A 25,589-nucleotide genomic window follows, 5' to 3' on the forward strand; every position below is an offset into this window, starting at 1 on the left:
ACAAGACAGAAACACATATCATAAAGGAAACAGACTGACAAATTTGACTCCATCAAAATAAAAAACTTCTGTGCATCCAAAAATACTACTGAAAATGAAAAAGACACACTACAGATTGAGAGTAGATACTTGTAACAAAAATACAAGCAACAATGGATTATTATCCTGAAGATTTAAAGTACAACTGATCAATAAGAAAATCAAAGCCCAATAGCCAAACAGACAAAAGGCAGGCATTTTTCCAAAGAGGAACACTGGCCAATTAACTTATAAAAATATGCCCAGCCTCATTTTCAGGTAAATGAAAATTTAAACTACAAGAAATGACCATTTCATATTCCAGACTGGCAAAGATTTATTTATTTATTTATTTATTTATTTATTTATTTATTGAGTCTCGCGCTGTCACCCAGGCTAGAGTGTAGTGGTGCAACCTCCACCTCCTGGGTTCAAGCGATTCTCATGCCTCAGCCTCCTGAGTAGTTGGGATTACAGGCGCCCACCACCACGCCCAGTTAATTTTTGTATATTTTGTAGAGACGGAGTTTCACCATGTTACCCAAGCTGGTTTTGAACTCCTGAGCTCAAGCAATCCTCCCGCTTCGGCCTCCCAAAGTGCTGGGATTCCAGGAGTGATCTGTACTGCAACCCGCAGAGACGCAAAAATTTAGAAGTCTACAATGTCAAGTATTGGCAATGGAGCACTTTCAGCCCTCATAACCCTAATCATAAGTGTAAATTGCTACATCATTTTGAAAAGCAATTTAACAACATATAATAAATTTGAAGCCTGGAGATGCAGACATGTGGGAAGATGGAAGCTACTGGAAGAACTGTGGTTTTTTTTTTTTTTTTTTTAAATGAGTGTACAAGGAGATACCATTCCTAAAGGAATTACAAATTTCAAATCCAGGAGCCAAGCACTGGGTGGTAATACAGGAAAAGGGCACAAGTGTAGGTCACCTCTGATAAATTTTGCCAAGTACCTTTATAGTTTCTAACAGTTTTTGTTTTTTAGCCCTTCACATGCAGTGACTTCAGTGGCTGGCTGCATGTTTTAAAGGAGCTCTTTGGCACATAACAAAACCCTATAGTAATGTGAATATTTTCCAACTTCTCCACTGTCTTTTTATTGACATCAGTCTTCCAAATTTTGAAGGCCTGTGAATTCAGGCCTAGTTAAATGCATTTGTTCCATGAAAGAGACGGCTGATCATCTTTTTCATGTGGATTTCTTCCTCCATATATCTGTGCCAAGCTGAAACATAAATTAGTAACTACTATTACTGTTATGTTGAATCCCCTGTTAAGTCCTTGCTATGTTACTGGGTCTTCCAATAGCCAAACCACCAGATATGTCATCTTTTCGATGACTTATATTTCATATTATCTGTTTTTTTTTTTTTTTTAAGACGGAGTCTCATTCTTGTGGCCCAGGCTGGAGTGCAGTGGCGCGATCTGGCTCACTGCAACCTCTGCCTCCCAGGTTGAAGCGATTCTCCTGCCTCAGCTTCCCGAGTAGCTGGGATTACAGGCACCTGCCACCACGCCCGGCTGATTTTTGTATTTTTAGTAGAGACGGGGTTTCACCCTGTTGGCCAGACTGGTCTCGAGCTCTGACCTCAGGTGATACACCTGCCTCGGCTTCCCAAAGTGCTGGGATTAGAGGCATAAGCCACCGCACCCGGCCTCATCTTTTTGATCGTTTATATTTTCATTTTCTTTTTACTGGGTCCTGTGTGCCTGCCCAACCCTGGGGATGCAAAGCTCAACAGGGCATGGGCCCTACCCTTCAAGAGCTTACAGAGCTACTTAAAGTAAATATCTAACCTTAACCATTTTTAACATACAAATGGAAGATCACCCTATCTTCCCTTAAATGGGTCCTTCCAGGATACATCAAGGACATCTAACATCTTTACTACCCTCATTTAATTATTATCTAATATACCCAGTGAACTTGGGGATGCGGAGAAATTGGAGGGAAAAAAATGAGCATTTGGGGAAATTAAAGTAATAGGTCTTAAAAATGAAAGGAGTTTTGTATAACTGTTTTGGTAAATGTAAATACTGAAGTGGGTGTGGCCATTAGTATTTTTCCAGATTCTGCCATCTGTTTTTCTTTTTTTTGGAGACAGAGTCTCGCTCTGTTGCCCAGGCTGGAGTGCAGTGGCCTGATCTTGGCTCACCACAACCTCCACCTCCCAGGTTCAAGCGATTCTCCTGCCTCAGCCTCCTGAGTAGCTGGGACTACAGGCATGCGCCACCATGCCCGTCTAATTTTCTGTATTTTTTGTAGAGACGGGGATTCACTATGGTGGCCAGGCTGGTCTCGAACTCCTGACCTCATGATCCACCCACCTCGGCCTCCCAAAGTGCTGGGATTACAGGCGTGAGCCACCACACCCGGCCTCTGTAAAGGCAGCAGTGGCACAACATAGTAGGCAGTTTGGCTGCACTGGTATAAATTCTGAGGTTTTACACTAACTTTTGAGACCTGATACGTGGCCGGACATGGTGGCCTGGGCAACAAGAGTGAAACTCCATCTCAAAACACACCCCGCCCCCGCCCCCCCCCCACAGAAAACCGAAAAAACAATCAACAGAGTAAACAGACAACACTATTGACTTTTATGCCTGGAAATTTAGGATGATTTCTCAAGTGGGTCTTGATTCTACTACTAAAAGCAAGGAGTGGAGAGAAGGAACAACACTGCCTTGTAACTCTTGACTTTCATGTCAAAGGATGGAATACAATTTAGCCTGTGTTTCAGGTTCTCTAACTACCGAAAGAGTATGTTCACCAGAGGGCACCTTTCCTCATTTTTCAGAACAATGTTCTTTCCAGGAAACCACAAACGTTAGCATCTCATATAATGTAGGATGTCTGTGCACTTCAGAGTACTATTTTACATATAAGATGCCCGTTAGTGCTTTTGGTTATTTCTCGCAAAGGTTTTAACATCTCTTTGCTAATAAAAGGTCATCTGTTGAATGCTTCACTTAAAGTGTGATACCAGGCTATAGGATTTAGTCTTCATCACGTTTGTCAGAGTCAAGCTAGACTGCTGCTATCCCTGAGAAAGGAACTTTTTTTTTTTTTTTTTTTTTGAGATAGAGTCTCGCTCTGTCGCCCAGGCTGGAGTGCAGTGGCAAGATCTCAGCTCACTGCAATCTCTGCTTCCTGGGTTCAAGTGATTCTCATGCCTCATCCTCCCAAGTAGCTGGGTTTACAGGAGTCCTCCAACCCGCCTGGCTAATTTCTGCATTTTTAGTAGAGATGGGATTTCACCATTTGGCCAAGCTAGTCTTGAACTCCTGGCCTCTTCAATACATTCAGGAGTCAAATGTGGTAGATTGAAATCTCTTTGCCAATTATTCACTCCCCTATCATCCATCTCCTTGCCTCATGATTGGCAAAGGGTACTGCCCTGTCTCTTGGCCCTGGGTTTGGCTATGCAGTGTGCTATGGCCAGTGGAATGACAGACATGGCACACACAGAGGCTTGACATGTGCTTGTGTCATTGTGCCCGTCCTCTTGTGCTCCGTGCCTTTCGCTGTGAGAACATGTCTCAGGTAGCCAATGATCCAAGGAGGATGAGACACATGTGGAGCAAACCTGGACCTAACACAGTTTGAAATAGGGCTCAGCCTAGACCAGCTGAACCCCAGCCAACCCACAGATGGCTGAGGAGAAAAATCAACACTTGTTGCTAGAAGCTGTTGACATTTCAAGTTTGCTTGCTATGCGGTATTATCGCAGTGACAGCTGACTGATACACAAACCTTCCTCCATCTGCTGTCTAATTATTTGGTAGACCATTTGTCCTAGTTTCCTGGTGATGCCATAACAAAGTACCATAAACTGGGTGCCTTAAACAACAGAAATTGTCTCAGTTCTAAAGGCTAGGAAGTCCCAGATGAAGGCATCAGCAAGGTTGGTTTCTTGTGAGGGCTGTGAGGGAGAATCAGTTTCATCCCTCTCTCCCAGCTTCCGGTAGCCTCAGCTGTTCTTTGGCTTGTAGATGGTATTCTCCCTGTGTCTTCATATCATCTTTCCTCTGCACATGTCTCTGCGTCCAAATTTCCTTTATCAGGTTAGTACAAAAGTAACTGCTGTTTTGCCATTAATACAAGGACATCAGTCATTGGATAAGGTCTCAACCTCAGGACCCCATCTTATCATCTGCACAGACCCTATTTCCGAATAAGGTCACATTCATAGGTACTGGGGATTGGTACTTCGACATCTTTTTGAGGAACACAATTCAATCTATAACGCCAGCCCAGATATCTTTCTAGCTTGGGGAGTTAGGGGAGGGAATAAGATTCAAAGGGCCTGATGGCTTTTTGGATATGGAGAAACCTAAGAGTTTATTTTTTATATAGCTATAGCACGGTTAAACAGTATTAGGCTTTGCAGTGTCTTCTAAAAGTTCAGTGTTGTATAAAGTACTTGTAATAAATCACCTCCAGCCCTGCCCTCCCTTAAACTAAAACTTGTGCACTTCACCTTACTAAGTCTTAACTTCCCCTTCATGCTTCTATTTCCAACAGCCCTCCTAGCGCCCTGTGGCTTTTATTTTTCTTTGCTGCTAAAGAGGCTGCCCATGTGTTCTTTCCTCTACACATTGCCGTGGATATATCCCACACGTTGTCTATGACCCTTTACACCGAGGCTACAGCAAAAGTGATCTTTAAGTGCTGCCGAAAGCTGTTCTAGTATAGCATCAGGACAGAATCATATAACCTCTAATTCTTCCCCTTATTATTCTTTGTATTTTCAATAAACCTGCAAAAGACTCAAGCACAAAGTGAAGTTAGTTCCAGTTTTACTCTCCACAGAAATAAACTTACCTAAAGTCATGAAATCAAAGCACAATCCAGATTTCAGTAAGTTGCATGCTTAGGTGAATAAAGGATATAATCCCTTATCCTTGTGTTTAGAACCTTCTAGCTGTCAGGGCAGTGTCTGCAACATTAACAGAGTCCACACCCTTTCAGAATCCTTGATCATTTCTGCACTGCTTGTTGCTTCAAAGTCTCTCCTTATGGGTCTCTGTCCACCAGCACTGTTTTGTAATTTCTCAAGTGCTGGGGGTATCCATGCCTTCTGGGGAGTAGAGAGCTTAAAAGGAAGCCCCAGATTAATGGTTTATCAAATTGCCTTTCTTTAGTGCTTATTTTTACTGATACATAATAGAGGTACATATTATGGGGGTACATGTGATAATTTAGAAAGTCCACATGACTTGTAAAGATCAAATCACTGTCATTGGTATATCCATCACCTTAAATATTTATCTTTTATTTACGCTAGAAACCTTAGAACTGTTTTCTTCTATTTTGAAATATACGATAATTATAAACCAGCCACCCTACTGATCAAACACTAGGTTTTATTTCTTCTATCACACTGCACATTTGTACCCATTAATCAGCCTCTCTCCATCCCCTCCCCTCACCCTTCCTGGCCTCCAGTAACCACCAATCTACTCCCTACCTCCAAGAGATCTACCTTTTTAGCTCCTACTTTGATATTTCTCTTACTGTGCTTGGCATGTTTCATTTAACGTAACCTCCAGTTCCATCCACATTTCTGCAAATGACAGGATTTCCTTTTTATGGCTGAATAATACTCCACTGTGTACAAATACATTTAATCCACTCATCTATTGATGGACACTTAGGTTGATTCCCTGTTTTGGCTATTGTGAATAGTGCAATAAACATGGAAGTGCAAATCTCTCTTAAATATACTGATTTCCTTACTTTTGGATATATACCATAGATACACCATAGAGAGAGAGATATATACCTATATATATATAGTTTTTTGAGGAACTTCCATACTCTTTTCCATTGCAGCTGTTTTAATTTACATTCCAACCAACAGCGTAGGAGGGTTCCCCTTCTCCACATCCTCACCAGCAACCATTATTCCTTTTTTTATAAAAGCCATTTTAAGTAGGGTGAGATGATATCTCATTGTGGTTTTGATTTGCATTTCTCTGACAATTAGTGCTACTGAGCATTTTTTCATATGCCTGTTGGCCATCTGTATGTCTTCTTTTGAGGATATGTCCTTTGTCCACTTTTGAATGGATTTTTTTCTGAGTTATTCACCCCTTGTCAGATCATTAGTTTGCAAATATGTTCTCCCATTCTGTGGGTTGTCTCTTTACTTTTCTGTTTCCTTTGCTGTGAGGCTTTTTAGTTTGATATAATCCCATTTCTCTGTTTTTGCTTTGGTTGCCTGTGCTTTTGAGGTCTTACACAAAAAATCTTTGCCCAGACCAACATCCTGACCATTTCCCCAATGTTTTCTTCTAGATGTTCCATAGTTTCAGATCTTATACTTAAGTCTATAACCCATTTTGATTTGATTTGGAGATAGGGGTCTACTTTCATTCTTCTGCATATGTTTATCCAGTTTTTCCAGCACTGTGTATTGAAGAGACTGTCCTTTCCCTATTGCATGTTCTTGGGACCTTGGTTGAAAATGAGTTCGCTCTGTGTGGATTTATATCTGGGTTCTCTATTCTGTTCCATTGATGTCTCTGTTTTTATGTCAGTATCATGCTGTTCTGGCTACTACAACTTTGTAGTATATTTTGAAGTCCAGTAGCATGATGCCTCCAGCTTTGTTCTTTTTGCTCAGGATTGCTTTGACTATTTGGGGTCCTTTGTGATTCCACATGAATTTTAGGATTGTTTTTCCTATTTCTGTTGAGAATGTCATTGGTATTTTGGTAGTGATTGGATTGAATCTGTACATTGCTTGGGGTGGTGTCAAATTGGCTTTTTAATCATATCCATAAGAACATTTCCAACCCTTGGAAATCAAACAGACACTCATTTTAGCAATTATTAATGCAACACTATTGCTTTCAAGGCCACTTAGAGCAGTACGTTGATATTTACAACATTTAAATTCAGCAATGGTTCATGCAACAGCTGTCTTCATTTTTCTGCAAAGTAACCCATCCAATTTTCCATTGACCATTACTCTAGCTCAGTACTACTCAAAGTGTCGTCCATATACTGGCAGCATCAACATCTACTAATTAGACTGTGAGAAATGCTGCCTCTTGGGCTCTACTCCCGAAGTACTGAATCAGACTGTATTTTAACAAGATCCTCAAGTAATTTTCACATGCACTCAAGTTTCAGAAGCACTGCCCTAGTTTTTCTAGCCCTACTTCTCTTTTTTTTCTTTTTTTTTTTTGAGATGGAGTCTCACTCTGTTGCCGAGGTTGGAGTGCAGTGGCGCAATCTCGGCTCACTGAAACCTCTGCTTCCTGGGTTCAAGCAATTCTCTTGCCTCAGCCTCCTGAGTAGCTGGGACTACAGGTACCCGCCACCAGGCCCAGCTAATTTTTTGTACTTTTAGTAGAGATAGCGTTTCACCATGTTGGCCAGGCTGGCCTCGAACTCCTGAGCTCAAGTGATCTGCCTGCCTCAGCCTCCCAAAGTGCTGGGATTACAGGCCTGAGCCACCACGCCCGGCCAAGTCCTACTTCTACACAGCAGGACAACTACTGTTCCAACAGAACCTCTTGAAGTCCTTGGGCACTTTCCTTGTAAAACTAATTGGACACCTTTTTAATCAGATCCTACTTTCAAATTTGAAATATTACAATGTGGGGCTCTTTGCATTAAGTCAAGCCTTTGAATCCACTCATCCCTCCCTTCTGCCACACACTTCAAGGAAAGAAAAAAAAAGAAAACCCTTCAACCTCTACAGTGTCTTAGCAGCAGCTCCCGCTCAGGAAGTCTTTAAAGCAGGCTCTTTCCCTGGGGCCTTTTACTTCTAAGCCAGCAGGACTGGAGTGCAGCTGTACAGCCAGCTGCCACACCATTCTCTTGCTCTATCTCCCTTTTTTGTTTTCTACCGCAGACATCATGGGCAGACTCTACTCCTCTGGCCTCCGTGGTCTCTGGTGGGAGCCCTTGCAGCTTTGGTTTCTCGTGTAGCAGACAGAAAGCCTCAAAGACATCATTTAACCACTAGGACTTCTGCTGCCTGAGGAGCTTGCCATGTTACTGCCTCCTGGGCTACACTGTAAAGCAGAAGAATGCTCTTTTGGGTGTTACAAGGGTCCCTTGAGCCTTATTGTTGTTAGGTTTTCAATTCTGTGTCCCGAAGTCTTGCCGCATGCCCCTCAGGCAGATGGGAGATAAACTGCCAAAATAATCCCTCCCCCTATTTTAAAATAATGTTTAACAGTTTACTTGGAAATAACTTCAAACTGAGTTGCAATAAGAACTTCAATAAATAGGATACAATACTTGTATTAAACTACATTCTAACTTGTCAACTGACAATGTCCTTTACAGCATTTTTTTCCCTCCAATACAGTATCTAGGATAGGGTCAGGTATTACATTTAGTTGCCATGTCTCTTTAGCCTCCTTTAATCTGGAATCTTTTCACAGCCTTTGTCTTTTTTGACATTAATACTTTTGTAACAGGCCTCTTTCTTAATAGAACATTCCTCCTTTGGGGATCTCAGGTTTCGTGATTTGATTCAGGTAATGGATCCTAAGCCAAATACTGCATAGGTGGTGATAGACCCTTCTCAGAGTATCACCTCTGGAGGCACAGGATGTCCACCTGCCCTTGTGGATGCTGGTTTTGATTACCTGGTCAAGGTGTTGTCCCATTTCTGCACTGTAAAGTTACTTTTATCTTGCAACATGCGGTAGGTGAAATAAATGCCCCTGCCCCGCCACCCCAGCCCACCCCATGTAATCTCCAGAGCCTTATAAGAATGTTACTTTATATGGCAAAAGGATTTTGCAGAAGTGGTTAAGATCTCGAAGCAGGAAGAGAATCCTGGATCATCTAGGTAGGACCTGTAATCACAAGTGGCCTTACAAGAGGGACACAGGAGTCAGAGATGAAAGGCAATGTGACAACAGGAGCAGAGAGACTTGAAGCTGTTTCACTGCTGGCTTTTGAGACTGAAATTATAGAAAGAACACAGACTTTCCCAGGAGCCTCCAGAAGGAACCAACCCTGCCAACACCTTGATTTCAGCCCTCTAAGACTCATTTTGAACTTCTGACTCTCCAGAACTGTAAGATAAATTCATGTTACTTTAAGGAAATAAGTTTTTGGTAATTTGTTAAAGGAGCAACAGGGAACTGATACACAACTCATAAGCAATCTGTGGGAGATACTTTAAAGCCATGTAAATATGATCCTTGCTGAGATTTCCCTTACTATCTAACACCAATGGATGATTACTGCCTGATTCAGTCTTCATTATGATTATTAAATACTAGTTTTTTAACTCCAGCACTCCCTCTCCCATAGCCACTTGCCACTGAAAAGTAAAAAAGAGCCCCCCTTTGTGTCCCCTACACAAATAAACTAGAAAATCTAGAAGAAACTGATAAATTCCTGGACACATACACCTTCCCAAGACTAAACCAGGAAGAAGTTGAATCTCTGAATAGACCAACAACAGGCTCTGAAATTAAGGCAATAATAGCCTACCAACCAAAAAAATGTCCAGGACCAGAGGGATTCACACCCGAATTCTACCAGAGGTACAAGGAGGAGCTGGTACCATTCCTTCTGAAACTATTCTAACCAATAGAAAAAGAAGGAATGCTCCCTCATTTTATAAATGAGGCCAACATCATCCTGATACCAAAGCCTGACAGAGACACAGCAAAAAAAGAGTAATTTTAGACCAATATCCCTGATGAACATTGATGTGAACATCCTCAATAAACTACTGGCAAACCGAATCCAGCAGCACATCAAAAAGCTTATCCAACACCATCAAGCTGGCTTCATCCCTGGGATGCAAGGCTGGTTCAACATACTCAAATCAATAAACATAACCCATCACATAAACAGAACCAATGACAAAAATCACACGATTATCTCAATAGATGCAGAAAAGGCCTTTGACAAAATCCAACAGCACTTCATGCTAAAAACTCTCAATAAACTGGGTATTGACAGAACGTAACTTAAAATAATAAGAGCTATTTATGACAAATCCACAGCCAATATCATACTGAAGGGGCAAAAACTAGAAGCATTCCCTTTGAAAACCGGCACAAGACAGGGATGGCCTCCCTCACCACTCCTATTCAACATAGCGTTGGAAGTTCTGGACAGGGCAATCAGGCAGGAGAAAGAAATAAAGGGTATTCAATTAGGAGATGAGGAAGTCAAATTGTCCCTGTTTGCAGATGACATGATTGCATATTAAGAAAACCCCATTGTCTCAGCCCAAAATCTCCTTAAGCTGACAGCAATTTCAGCAAAGTCTCAGGATACAAAATCAATGTGTAAAAATCACAAGCATTCCTGTACACCAATAACAGACAAACAGAGAGCCAAATCACGAGTGAGCTCCCATTCACAATTGCTTCAAAGAGAATAAAATACCTAGGAATCCAACTTAAAGGGATGTGAAGGACCTCTTCAAGGAGAACTACAAACCACTGCTCAGTGAAATAAAAGAGGACACAAACAAATGGAAGAACATTCCATGCTCATGGATAGGAAGAATCAATACCTTGAAAATGGACATAATGCCCAAGGTAATTTATAGATTCAGTGCCATCCCCATCAAGCTATCAATGACTTTCTTCATAGAATTGGAAAAAAATAAAGTTCATGGGAACCAAAAGAGTCCGCATTGCCAAGACAATCCTAAGCAAAAAGAACAAAGCTGGAGGCATCACGCTACCTGACTTTGAACTATACTACAAGGCTACAGTAACCAAAACAGCATGGTATCGGTACCAAAACAGATACACAGACCAATGGAATGGAACAGAGCCCTCAGAAATAATGCCACATATCTACAACGATTTGATCTTTGACAAACTTGCCAAAAACAAGCAATGGGGAAAGGATTCCCTATTTAATAAATGGTGCTGGGAAAACTGGCTAGCCATATGTAGAAAGCTGAAACTGGATCCCTTCCTTACACTTTATACAAAAATTAATTCAAGATGGATGAAAGACTTAAATGTTAGACCTAAAACCATAAAAATCCTAGAAGAAAACCTAGGCAATACCATTCAGGACACAGGCATGGGCAAGGACTTCATGACTAAAACACCAAAAGCAATGGCAACAAAAGCCAAAATAGACAAATAGGATCTAATTAAACCAAAGAGCTTCTGCACAGCAAAAGAAACTACCATCAGAGTGAATAGGCAACCTATAGAATGGTAGGAAATTTTTGCAATCTACCCATCTGGCAAAGGGCTAACATCCAGAATCTACAAAGAACTCAAACAAATTTACAAGAAAAAAACAACCCCATCAAAAAGTGGGCAAAGGATATGAACAGACACTTCTCAAAAGAAGACATTTATGAAGCCAACACACATGAAAAAATGATTATCACTGATCATCAGAGAAATGCAAATCAAAACCACAATGAGATACCATCTCACACCAATTAGAATGGCCATCATCAAAAAGTCAGGAAACAACAGATGCTGGAGAGGATGTGGAGAAATAGGAATGCTTTTACACTGTTGGTGGGAGTGTAAATTAGTTCAACTATTGTGGAAGGCAGTGTGGCAATCCCTCAAGGATCTAGAATCAGAAATACCATTTGACCCAGCAATCCCATTACTGGGTATATACCCAAAGGATTTTAAATCATGCTACTGTAAAGACACATGTGCACGTGTTTATTGTGGCACTATTCACAATAGCAAAGACTTGCAACCAACCCAATGATAGACTGGATTAAGAAAATGTGGCACATATACACCATGGAATACTGTGCAGCCATAGAAAAGGATGAGTTCATGTCCTTTGCAGGGACATGGATGAAGCTGGAAACCATCATTCTCAGCAAACTATCACAAAGACAGAGAACCCAACACCGCATGTTCTCACTCATAGGTGGAAACTGAAAATGAGAACACTCGGACACAGGGTGGGGAACATCACACACCGGGGCCTGTCATGGGGTGGGGGACTGGGGGAGGGATAGCATTAAGAGAAATAACTAATGTAAATAACGAGTTGATGGGAACCAACATGGCACATGTATACCTATGTATCAAACATGCACGCTGTGCACATGTACCCCAGAACTTAAAGTATAATAATAAAAAGTAAACATACATGGTCAATAGATATGGGATGAGGATTATAAAATAGAAACACTGAAGGGACCATGCAATGCATAGGACATGTTGGCAAAAGCTCCCTCTTAGCATTGGGAAGGTGGACAGAGGGGGAATTTCAGGTGCCAAATTTAAACTGGAGAAAGACAGAACATCTAGAAAGTATAAGAGGACATGGAATGTAGTGTAGAGCTGTGTGTGTGACCAAGTCCAAGGAGTGTTTCTGTCCCTTAGCAATGAACAGACAGGAGCAGTCTGAATCACTTAGCAAGAACCTAAGATACCATCATAATCACTTACCGAGATGTAAGACTATTTTAGAACAAAGTCAAGAAAAAAGTATTCTCTAATAGGTGGAACTAGGAATGATCTCTAACAAGTAACTCTGTGGTCAAAGCCAAGGGCTACAGAGACTGACCCCCTACCAGTCTTTTTCAGGAAATGGGGTGGAGCAACCCCCAACCCTCCCTTCTCTGGATACTGGAGGCCTTCCATTAAAATATACCTGGCCTGCTTCTTTCCTAGAAAGGCTGCCTAATTCACTTATTGTTACATTCCTGTGCAAAGTTGCACAGAGATGGGCCTATTCCCTGGTGCTTCATCATAAAAAAATTGCTCACTGAAATAATCACCACATGGTTGGTTGGTGCATGGGAAAACTGTCTGCATTAATTAGTTGGTCTGAGCATCCCAGGACCCCCAGATACAGGAACTAAGTCTACCTGTCCAGTCACATTTATCATCCAATTTCCCAGGGAAATCACATCCAAGAGGATTCAAATAGCTTTCCAAAAGCACTGGGCTATTTCTTGCCCATGTTCTATTTCTCATTTTTGAAATAATGAGTAAAGCAGAAATCAGCAGAATGACTACATGAGGTAATTGAGATTTTAAATGGTTCTGGCTGAGGAGAACTGATCTGCCAGTGTTGATTTCAGGTTCTGACAGAAGGGTGAAGTGATCCCACCTACTCTTCCCCACCGCTCAAATACAATGAAAACAATGGAAGCAAAAACTGTAGGTCAGGAGTTCTTAACCTGGGGCCCACGGACAGAATTCTGTGACCCCATAAACTTGGATGGGAAAACGTTTCTATCTTTATCTTTACTAACTCCCACTGAAATTTAGCATTTCCTTTAAGCATGAACACGGGTGACAAACCATGTTAGTAGACATCAGTTCCTATAACTTTGTCAACAAGAGAAATCAAATGTGTTCTCATCACATTTCAGTTGCTACGGATCTTATGCTTATTACTACTTCACAATTATGGTATCTGACTCACCACTTGATCCAGCTATATAACAAAGCAGCACAAATATTCTATCGTAAGTTTTTGGAAATTATAACTTGTTTCTTGGAATCCTATTTTATGTATTTAAAATGTTTCTGAGAAGGAGTTCACAGGTTTCACCAGGCAGCTGCTGAAGGAGTCCAAGGTACAAAAACAGTTAAGCACCTCTGATGGAAGCATCCACGCTAGAAATTAAGAAGGCTGGAACCCAGATTCATAGGACCCTCAGGCACATTTCAAACTTGGACTGCCCGCCTGCCTAGTGTTATTAACATCTCATTCACAAAGCTGTTTTAAGACAGAGCAGGATAATGTAAATGAAAGTGGTTTATCAGCCAAAAGAAAAGCAATGTTAAACATTTAGTACAAAGACACTCGGCAAGATGGTAATTAAAGGAGATAGAGTACTTCTTCAAGGTCACATAGCAGCTCTTATCTAGGAACTAGGTATTCAATAATGCAGCCCAACTGGCCTCTGGAAGAGCACCACTCAAACTGCTGCTCCAGGGTCGGACACAGTGGCTCACGCCTGTAATTCCAGCACTTTGGGAGGCTGAGGTAGGCAGATCACTTGAGGCCAGGAGTCGGAGACCAGCCTGGCCAACATAGTGAAACCCCGTCTCTACTAAAAATATAAAACTGTCAGGTGTGGTAGCGCACGCCTGTAGTCCCAGCTACTTGGGAGGCTGAGGCACGAGAATTTGCTTGAACCCTAGCGGAGGTTGCAGTGAGCCGAGATCGTGCCACTGCACTCCAGCCTGGGTGACAGAGTGAAATTCGGTCTCAAAAAAACGCTGCTCCAAGATGTGGTAAGGAGTTTGTGCCACAGGGAAAAATCAGCACACTGCTTCTTTCAATGAGTCTTGCTGTGAAAAATAGGTCAGCTGAAGTGCAGTGCTTAGAAAACAAAGAGCTGGTTGACAAACCACACTTTTGACTGGTCCTGCTCTAGAGTCTTGAACATAGGCCAATGATATGTAACACAAAACCCACACCCCCACAATTCCCCACCCTATCCCAGAAGTCATGGGACCAGAATGAAACTGACGAATCTACTGAGACAGATGGTAGAAATGCAAAGTCTTGCGTCAGCAATAGTTAATGCAAGCAAGGAAGTGACTAGGCAGACTGTACAGGAAGTACTAGCACATTTTTATTTCGACATCAGCGCTGCTCCAGCCCATTAAAAACACTGTCAACCCAGCCTTCCTCTAGCCCCACTGGATCACCATGAGTCAAGTCTCTAAAATATTCAATCAATCACACTTCTAAGAGAAAGCAGCATTTCATTTTTAAAATAAATTACTGACATCTGCTGATGTGTTGAATGGAATTTTAAACAGTCATATTTGTCTTGTCTCTAATTAAAAAGCAGCTATAGGATACTACAGTACATTCTAGTTTAAGTTATAAAGGAGACTGTAATACTATATAACACCACAGCCATTAAAGTGAAACAATAATGCTAGATCTTAAAACATTTCTTTAAAAGTCAGCAAAAGCAGAGGGGATTTTCAGTTATCAAAGTTCAGTTTGCATGCTTTTGTTTCAAAACAGTAACAAAGATGTTCAAAACATCCATCATCCTTTCTCCAATACAAAGAAGTGAGCTGGGTCAAAATTCACTATTGTCACCCAAAATGAAAAGAGAGGTTTCCATGCCTTTCTTTCCCATTCCACATCCCTTATTCTCTCCTGAATGTGTCTCCCATGGCATGGCACAACCTGATCCACTTCATTTCCACCTCTCAGGTCTTTGCAGGACTTGTGTCAACAGATTTATCAGTGGATCTGCTGCCCCAGCCTCAAGCTAGTCTTCAAGTACAAAGCCATGCCCAGTTATTAAAAACACGATATCCAGACAGCGGTACATATACCTGGTTTCTTTTATAAAGTAGAAAAAATCCAATTCTATTGACCCCAAACAGTGTTCTACAGTAATAGTACCATCATTTTGTATCTTACACAGTACAGAGAGCTTTGCAAAGCACTATAGTAGAGTTGGAGGGGATGGGAAAAATGTCTACTAATGCTATTTTTAACCTATGTGCACAAGAAAAATTTAAGTTAAGTCTATCATTACACCATGACTAACTCCTTTCTTCTTCGTCTTCTTCCATGCCAATCTAATACAAAGAAAAAGTAGGCAGCCAGGCATGGTGGTTCACATCTGTAATCCTAGCACTTTGGGAGTCCGACACGGGTGGATCGCCTGAGGTCAGGAGTTCAAGACCAGCTTGGCCAATATGGCAAAACCCCGTCTCTACTAAAAAATACAAAAATTAGCCAGGTATGGTGGCGGGTGCCTGTAATCCCAGCTACCGGGGAGCCTGAGGCAGGAGAATCGCTTGAACCTGGGAGGCAGAGGTTGCAGTGAACAGAGATTGTGCCACTATGCTCCAGCTTGGGCAAGAGCAAGACTCTGTCTCAAAAAAAAAAAAAAAAAAAAAAAAAGAAAAGAAAAGAAAAGAAAAGAAAAGAAAAAGAAAGAAGGGAAAAGTAGACATTCATTCAAGAAAAAAAAGTGTGGTTGCTCACGCCTGTATTCCCAGCATTTTGGGAGGCCAAGATCAGATACCAGGCGTTCAAGACCAGCCTGGCCAACATGGTGAAACCCCATCTCTACTAAAAATACAAAAATTAGCCAGGTGTGATAGTATGTGCCTGTAATCCCAGCTACTTGGGAGGCTGCAGCAGGAGAATCGTTTGAACCTGGGAGGTGGATGTTGTAGTGAGCTGTGATCACACCACTGTACTCTAGACTGGGTGACAGACCAAGACTCTCCCTGTCTCAAAATAAAAAAAAAAAAAAAAATTTTTTTTTTTTTTTAACATACATACTATTGATTCCTACACCTTGGGAAGAAGAATGTTCTTTGTTGACACCAATTCTATCTCAAAATGGACACTGAATATTTCATTTTTAATCCTTTGCTTATTGCAAATTCACCATAAATGACTCATTCCATTGATACAGTATAAACCTTTTATAAAAACAACAGAATAACCCACTGACATCGAACAATCCAAGTCAGTGTAAAGCTCACTTTTGATGTGGATCGTTACCCACAAACGCAATCAAGCTGTTAGCTACCTGCACTTCCTTGGGAGTTTTTAAGTTGCTCATATTGCCGCAGGCCTCTCCACAAATTCTGTCATACATCGGTGCAGCCAAGAATCTGCTCACAAAGTTTCCTAGCAGCTACCCAAAATGACTTTTATTTCCACATCGAATACACTGGTAAGAGTAGGAATAGAAATAAGCTTTTGACTTTCAACTTTACAGTCAGACAAAATCTCTTGCTAGCCTCAGGTCAATGGTATAATGAAGGACTGGTGAATGTAATAGGTTGTGTATCATTTAGCACGGTGGCAAATGAAGTCATTACTACTGTTCAAAAAGGCCCCAAGGCCATCCTATTATAAAGAGATAAATGACATGGAGTGATAGAACCAGAAACAGACCAGGAGATACCGTTGATCTATGAGATCACAAGTCAGAAAGAAGGGACTGGGCTGAAATAAAACGACAGAACACGTGAAATGTATCTTTTGTAATTTTAATTGAAGCAATCCTATTTATTTTTTTAACTCTCTCTTATAAGCACCAAATTTTAATATCTAAGTCAATTTTTGGGGAAAGAAACATCATCAAGATCATCCCTCCAGCAAAACAACGATGTTTACTCCTCCAAATATCCAAATTGAAGATCTACGAAAACATAAACAAAAACAAAAGCCCACAGAGAAATAAAAAGGAACAAAAATCACATTCTAATGGCGGGGGGAGGGGAGGTCAGTGCATTTAGCAGTCTTCGCTGTGCTGTCTAACCATCCTTCAGCTGACTTTCAAAAAAAAAAACACCCTAAGCTCATCAAAATATACATTTGCCATTTGCTTGTTTAAATTAAAAATAATTATTAAAAAAAGGAAAACTTTAAGGAATTCACAATCAATTGCCTGACTCATTTCGATGTCATGTACAGCATATGGAGGTCAGGAAGGCCATTCGCAGCACATGTGATTAGGGGCTATTGATCTTCAAGGTTTAGCTTTCTTCCAAACAGTGTAAAATACCCACCTGGTCAGGGAGTCAAGGAATAAAAGCAGGTAATTCAAGGAAGAAAAGGCATCATTGTAATTCGTTTGCTGGCCTACAAATTGAAAGACGGATGAAAAGCTTCATGGCTTAGAGCACTGTGGGAATGAGAATGAAGGCCTTTGAATAAGGCCACTCTGCAGCCTGGGGACATCCCCACCACCTGGGATGTCTGAAGGAGGTACTGAGTGGACAACAGAAGGCTAAAGGAACACAAATATTCTCTCAGGTAACACTACCGATCCAAAGTCTCACAAGTTTTTAGGGAATTAGTATGAGAAGGAAAGACAGGAAGAAGGAAAGGAAGGAAGGAGGAAAGGAGGGAGGGAGGGAGGGAGGGAAAGTTGGGGTAGCAGAAAATGCAAGGAAGGGAGAGAAGGGGGAGGGAAGAGAGGGAAGAAGGAGGAGAGGGAAAAAAGGTCAGAGGAGTAAAGGAGAGGGAAGGAAGGAGGGAGAGGGAAAAAGGTCAGAGGAGTAAAGGAGAGGGAAGGAAGGAGGAGAGGGAAAAAGGTCAGAGGAGTAAAGGAGAGGGAAGGAAGGAGGAGAGGGAAAAAGGTCAGAGGAGTAAAGGAGAGGGAAGGAAGGAGGAGAGGGAAAAAGGTCAGAGGAGTAAAGGAGAGGGAAGGAAGGAGGAGAGGGAAAAAGGTCAGAGGAGTAAAGGAGAGGGAAGGAAGGAGGAGAGGGAAAAAGGTCAGAGGAGTAAAGGAGAGGGAAGGAAGGAGGAGAGGGAAAAAGGTCAGAGGAGTAAAGGAGAGGGAAGGAAGGAGGGAGAGAGAAGAACTAGCAGGTGGAAGCCTTTGCCTCAAATGTTATCAACTCATTTCTCAAATCTCCAAACATGCAAACACAGGCCTGACAAACATGCTGAGGGGAACCCTAAATGAAGGTGGACAGTTGGGAGGAGATACTGAAGCTCTGTACAGGCTGTGGAGGGACACGGCCACCCAGCAGGCGGAGTACCCCCTCCTCACGTGGAGGATCTAGAGGGTTCTCATTGCCTCTTGCTGGCCATCTGGTCTCAGCAGGCAGTCTGCGCTGCCGGGCTCTGCCCCAGCCTGATGGGACCAGGCCTCACTGGAGGTCAGCAGCAGTCGCAGAGCAACCTTGACAGCAAAAAAAAACAAAAACAAAAACAAAAACCTGCCGTCACAGGAACCTGGACTTGGCAACAGCAGATAAGGAAGCTGTTGTCTGCAGACTATAGCCCACAGCTGTGTTGTGGCACAAATTTCCAATGATAATGCTCTCATTTCCTTTTTTCTCCATGTTTTATTTCTCTAGACTAACTTTACTAAGTGGAACAGAGAACACCAACGTTAACTGTGCAGTCCCCAACATCATTCTAGTTCTCGATTTCTACTGCAAATTAGCATCAAGTGTAGAAACTAGTATTAACATCAGGTAATTTTAATGTAAGAGTAGAATGAGTGTCTTTAGACATTTTACCTGCCACAGGTAGGGTGGTTATTTTAGACTAGGGCTTCTCAAACTTTTTAGGTGCACATAAATCCCTGGGAAGACTGGTAGAACAGGTCACTGGGCCCCCACCTCCAGAATTCCTCTGACTGGGCAGCAGGTTGGGGTGGGACTTGAGAATGTCCATGTCTAACTAGTTCTTGAGCGATGCTGCAGGTCTGGCAACACCTTTGAGAACCGATGCTTTAGACCAGTAGTGCTTGATCATTAAAAGCACCTGGAAAGCTGTGGCAAGCCCCTGCCAAAACTTTTGAGAATGGGAGTCTAGAATCTTAGATTTTATTTAAAGCTTCTCGGGGGATTCCAATGTGCACCGAAGCTTGAGAACCAGGGCTTTATATACTCTATGGCTAAGCTAATTGTTTATTATTGGGATTTAAATTTTTTAATTGGCATAGGATTTACTTGGGTGCTTTGATCTGGCAACAGAATGTCATGGTCAAAGGATACAATTCCAAATATGAAGGGACACAGACGATCTCCTTTGAAAATTCCACAGGACAATACAGGTGCCCCAGCTGTTCTTCATAGAGCGACAGCGCTTCTGTCAGATTGACACAGTTCCCCTAAATCAAAGAGAGATAAGCAAATGGGATTCTTGAGTCCTTCCAAGGGCCCCACTCATCTGAAGGTCGTTAATAAAGAAGAACATTTCTAGCTTTAGATAAAAGTTCATCTTTAAAAACAAGATAAGGCTTCTGTATTTTCACAAATCACACTGCATTCTATTTATAGACCCATTAGAGCTCGTTATCCTTCTACCTCATTGACCAAGCCATTTCAAATTATTAGAATATGAAATGATAGAAAGCAGTGAAACCGATTTCTTATTAGTGACACAGTCACTGAATTAAAACCATGCAATTTGCAAAGATTCATACAAATAACACACTCAAAGGAAATTTTCTCAATAACGGTCACCATTATGTTATAAACGAAGTATCAAAAAGATAGTGTTCTTGATTTCCACAATGGTTTAAACTACAATTCTCCTAAGAGTCTAAAATGTTGACACAGAACTATATTCACCCTTATTTTTTTTCCTAGAATCTGTGTATAAGAGAACAAAAGTCTATTCAGGATATATATGCTAGGGATATCCCCCACTTGCACACCTTATCAAAAACTTTCTCTCAACTTCACTATTCTAGCATTTCTCCCTTTCCAGTCACCCCATTTTCAGCATCTCCAGCAGCTAGGGGTGGTCAATGACATATACTGCAAGTTTGCTGGTAGCTGCTGGAAAAGCTTTTGATTCTGAACAAAGAGAGAGCCACCCGCCTCTTCAACTTTCTTCCAAGCTATAACCTAGATGTGATATTTGGAGCTGCAGCAGCCATCTTGTGACCATAAGGAAAAAAAGGTGAAGAGAATTCAAGAGATGCCAGCCAAGGTATAGCAGAGTTGCTGAATGGATACAGTATTTGCCCAACTCTAGGGCAATGCTTCTAACTCCTTAATGTACATACGATATCATAGGGGATCTTGTTAAAATGTAGATTTGGATTAAGTCTGGGGAAGCCTTTATCATCCTTTTAGCACAATTTTCCCCAAATGCTTTTCATTATGAATTTAGAAAACAAAACTGGTATTTTAATACAGAGATTAAAAGGAAATACCACCTATTTCCTTTTAATCTCTGAAGTTGGTATTCACAAGACAGTAATACTGAATCCAGGTGGCTGATTCCATTTCTTAAGAAAGTTACTCTTCACTGGAAGTGCTGGCTCAGGCAGGTGGATCACTTGAGGTCAGGAGTTTGAGGCCAGCCTGGTCAACATGGTGAAACCCTATCTCTACTGAAAATACAAAAACTAGCCAGGTTTAGTGGCATGCACCTGTATTCCCAGCTACTCAGGAGGCTAAGACAGAAGAACCACTTGAACCCAGGAGGTGGAGGTTGCAATGAGCTGAGATTGCACCATTGCACTCCAGCCCGGGCAACAAGAGCGAAACTCCAATTCAAAAAAAAAGTTACTCTTAATTTGCCTCAAAATAGCTAAGTATAATGCAAGATGAAAATTATTTACAAATAAAGGCAGCCTGTGATGTAAGAACTCCTGAGAATGGCTTTCAAAACCAACCAGCCAGCTAGTCACGGGCAAGAGGTTAGAATTATTCTGAGAGCTGGCCTTGGTGGTTTTAACTTAGCACATTCACTCAACATGACGTCATCCTTCAGTGCCAGACTGTTTAGTAACCCATCATCTAGGGTCCCGCAGTGGGATATGGCCATGGTCAAAGTGCCCTTTGCCAGCATGTAATTTGGTTTCAACATCAAGTTCACCATGAGAGCATATAAACACCACACGTGTAATTTAAGATTCACAAATAGAAAACTGCCCAGTTGTTTTTAGAACCCATCACCACTGGGGAAGCTATAGAATGAAAATGCCACCAAGGTGCACAGTAAATGGCTTTGCCATGTTAAAACTGACACCACACTCTCTCTTTATAGAGGTTATATGGGAAGACTTCCTTACATAGACTGTGGTAAGAAAATAGGAAAGTTTCAATTTGTTCTTTCCCAACATTGTCAAGAAGTTTCAAAAAAAGAAGAAAACACACACCACAAATAGAGACCTACCCCAAAAAAGTAACATGATACATTTCACTTTCCTGTCTATTTAAATGGAATGACATTTTTTCTTTTTAAGAGAAACAAATGGGAGATGAATAAAAATCTAATAGCAAAGAATTAAGCACCCATTAAGGATAAGAAAAAGGGATGGAACAAGGGGTGGGGCCACACCTGGCATTATCGAAGAAAAAGGGGCTCACTGCCCAATGTTCTAGAAGTCAGTATTAGGACACTGGGGTTTTAAGAAAAGCAAAGCTTATTTTAATTTCTTTTCAGAGACAGGGTCTTGCTGTGTTGCTCAGGCTGAAGTACAGTGCTGTGATCACAGCTCAGTGCAGCCTCAAACTCCTGGCCTCAAGCAATCCTCCCGCCTTAGCCTCCCCAAATGCTGGGATTACAGGCATGAGCCACCGAGCCTGGCCTAAGAAAAGCTTTTTATTGTAAGTCAACTAACAAGGAGACAGGAGTCCAGTTTAAATATGTCTCCCTGTGCTGGGCTTAAAGGCAGTCCTTTTATTAGAAAAGGTTTAAGGGGCTGGGTGCAGTGGCTCACACCTGTAATCCTAACACTTTGGAGGCCAAGGCAGGCAGATCACTTCAGGTCAGGAGTTCGAGAGCAGTCTGGCCAACATGGTGAAATCCCATCTCTTCTAAAAATACAAAAATTAGCCAGGTGTGGTGGCACACACCTCCAATCCCAGCTACTCGGGAGGCTGAGGCAGGAGAGGTGCTTGAACCCGGGAGGCAAAGGTTGCAGTGAGCAGGGATCGAGCCACTGTACTCCAGCCCGGGCCACAGAGTGAGACTCCACATCTCCATCTCCAAAAAAAAAAAAAAATTTAAGGGGTAGGTTCTGAGATTTGCAGGTGATTGATTTGTGGATGGAAAGGGTAGATCTGGAAAATCCTCAGGCACGTATGGTTATCTCTTTCTGCCCACTAATGGGTCTTGTGTGCAATCTTGAGGGTGGGGAAGTGCTTAGTATGAAGCAAGTGGTGAAAACTTAGGCTGTGACATCAGCAAGCTTGTTCTGTGCAAATTCTAATGGGGCATATTGGTTTTAACAGATTTTAGCCAGTGATTTTCTCTCTTAAGTGGGGGGAGTTTCAGTGTTTCAGCAAGTTGTTTCTTTTTTTACCTGCAATCCTGCAAACTCATATTTTATTAGTCATTGGTTTATTTAACCCTTTGAGGCTTCACTAGGGGATTAAATCCAAATTCGATAGCTTCAGTTCTAGGAAGTTCTTTTCCCCATGTTAGGTGTGGACAGGTGACATTTGCTTTTGTTTATTTTAGAGGTGGGGTCTTCACTATGTTGCCCAGGCTCTCCTCGAACTCCTGGGCTCAAGCGATCCTCCTGAGTAGTGACACCTCAGTAACAGGTATAGAAGAATATATCCTTAGCAACTTTTATCAAGTTCAAAAGCAAATAAAATTACACAGTATAATGATTTAGGAAATCATACATGTAAGAACCATCTAGAAGATACAGAAACGGAAAAAAGTGAGACCAAGGATGGGTTGCTCCTAGAAGGCAAGCAGGAACGAGAGAGAAATATAACTTACAGGTTTTTTTTTAAATGGGGCTGGAGGGAGAAAAGAGAGGAAGGTCAAGTCCCAGGATCTGCCTCCTAGGTTCCATGAAAACACTTCCTCCCCAATTCAAATCCTATTGGCCCACCTTGATTCCCACGCCTCTCCACAATGCATTCCCCAGCTTCCTGGGATGCTGACAAGGCTGCGTTCAGGCAGCCACAGTAACACCAATGACATCACAAACTCACCATTGTGATGCTAGCAGTTTTAGGTGGGAACATTTAGCTTCTGTAAAACAACACATTTTCATCCCACCCTTAACCTGACTCCAGTTCTAAGCTACACACTTGGGCAAAGTGGGTGGGCATGCCAGGAATCTGGGTTACCTCCTAAGCATGTCACCTGGCAGTTAAAAAAAAAACAAAACTGCCCTGTGGCAACTACATCAATACATCCTGAGTCAAATCACTTGCTTTTTGACTTAATTACTACTTCTTAAAAGGGCTATACATGCCTGTCCACATAAATCTTACCATGTGACACTGTCAACCACCAAATGTACTGAATGAACCCCAGGTGTTATATAATGAGATTGTTTTGTGGTTCCAATTGTAATGAACATGGGGACAGAAAACACGTCATATGTCTTTCGGACAATTCTTAGAAACCAAGACAGCCCTGGGCATACAATCCTTTTGATTTTGGTAAAAAGTCTATTGGCAAAGGCAAGATATCAAAGCCTGGGTCATTAATATTTACAAATGGGTTGTGGTAGTACACTAAGCAAGCATTCTATTAGCCTTTCATGCTAAGATAACGGCTCTCCATAGGAGGCGGCCTGCCATGCCAATATTCAGAACAAAAGAACAACAGTCACACGGTTGTAGTAGACAACAGGTGGAGTTAGTGTGGCTGTCTCTTTTGTCCTGTCTTTTGTACTACAGACTGGCTAGTTTGTAGTGGATCCAAATTTTTTTCAGCCTCTTTTTGTTCAAGATCCCAGAGCCTCACATTTTTCCTTGATTTAAGCTGCTTGAGATTTTCTTCTATGTGTTTGCAGAAACCTAAAAGAAAAAATTCTGGCTGGGCACGGTCACTAATGGCTGTAATCTCAACAATTCAGGAGGCTGACGTAGGAGGATTACTCGAATCTAGGAGTTTAAGGCCAACCTGGGCAACATAGTGAGACCTCATCTCTACAACAATTAGCCAGGCATGGCAATGGATGCCTGTAATCCCAGCACTTTGGGAGGGGCAAAGCAAGACGATCACTTCAGCCTGGGAGGCTGAGGCTGCAATGAGCGCCACTGTGCCACTGCACTCCGGCCTAGGCTACAGACCAAGAACCTAGCTCAAAAAATGAAAAGAAAAAAATTCCATATGCTCTGCTTAAAAAATGCCCATCATGGCTGGGCGCAGTGGCTCACGCCTGTAATCCCAGCACTTTGAGGCCAAGGGGGACGGATCACCTGAGGTTGGGAGTTTGAGACCAGCCTGACCAACATGGAGAAACCCCATCTCTACTAAAAATACAAAAAAATCAGCTGGGTATGGTGGCACATGCCTATAATCCCAGCTACTCAGGAGGCTGAGGCAGGAGAATCGCTTGAACCCAGGAGGTGGAGGTTGCAGTGAGCTGAGATCGCGCCACTGCACTCCAGCCTAGGCAACAGAGCAAGACTCCGTCTCAAAAAAAAAAAAAAAAAACCATCATAAGAAAGTCCAACTTGCTTCTTTACAATAAGAAAGCTTCTTTGAGCAGGTTTCACTGCAGGTTTCCTATAAGACGGGGGTCAGCAAACTTCCTCTGTAAAGGGTCAGACAGAAACTATTTTAGGCTCTGCAGATCATACAGTATCTACCACAACTACTCAGTTCAAAAGCAGCCACAGACACTATGTAATAAATGGGCGTGTTTGTGTGCCAAGAAAACTTTACAAACAAGCAAGCAGGAGGCCAGATTTGGCCCTATGTTTGCAGACTCCTGCTTTGAATAGTTATATCCATCTACAACATGTTTGTAAAAATCGTTTCTAAACCTTGGGGTGGTGGGGGAGAGACACTCCATTAACAGATAGGGCTTTGCTCTCCTCAAAGTTTCCCAACATTTTCACCAAGCGCAAAGTCTAAGATTAAGCACAATGTGCCTGCAGGTCTTGCACGCAGAGGGAAGAGGGGAACAACAGGATAGGCTGGAGCCTGAATCAAGATGTCTCTTAGAATTGCTAAGTTGTTTTCAGCATTATTAATCTCAGATTCCATAAAATGTCCAGGATAGGGTCTGCTTGCAAACATCTCCTCAGGAGGATAAAGTTAAAACCTCTACCTGTTCCTGACTTTTTTTTTTTTTTTTTGGAGACGGAGTCTTGCTCTGTGGTCCAGGCTGGAGCCCAGTGGTGCAATCTCGGCTCATTGCAACCTCCGCCTCCCAGGTTCAAGCAATGTCCTGCCTCAGGCTTTTGAGTAGCTGGGATTACAG

General features: G+C 42.0%; 1 protein-coding gene across 1 annotated transcript in view; it reads right to left on the bottom strand.

Annotated features, from left to right (window-relative positions):
* Positions 1-16,961: 16,961 nt before the first annotated feature.
* Positions 16,962-25,589, bottom strand: part of SMS (spermine synthase) — a 56,785-nt gene continuing 48,157 nt past the window's right edge. Inside the window, exons 10-11 of the mRNA XM_007991283.2 lie at positions 19,444-19,559; positions 16,962-17,499 (exon numbers count right to left, since the gene is read on the bottom strand). Coding sequence (XP_007989474.1) covers positions 17,460-17,499; positions 19,444-19,559 — 156 coding nt within the window. The 3' untranslated portion in view covers positions 16,962-17,459. The remainder of the gene's footprint in view (positions 17,500-19,443; positions 19,560-25,589) is intronic.

Source organism: Chlorocebus sabaeus, chromosome X (genome assembly GCF_047675955.1).
Source record: "Chlorocebus sabaeus isolate Y175 chromosome X, mChlSab1.0.hap1, whole genome shotgun sequence".
NCBI classification, from domain to species: domain Eukaryota; kingdom Metazoa; phylum Chordata; class Mammalia; order Primates; family Cercopithecidae; genus Chlorocebus; species Chlorocebus sabaeus.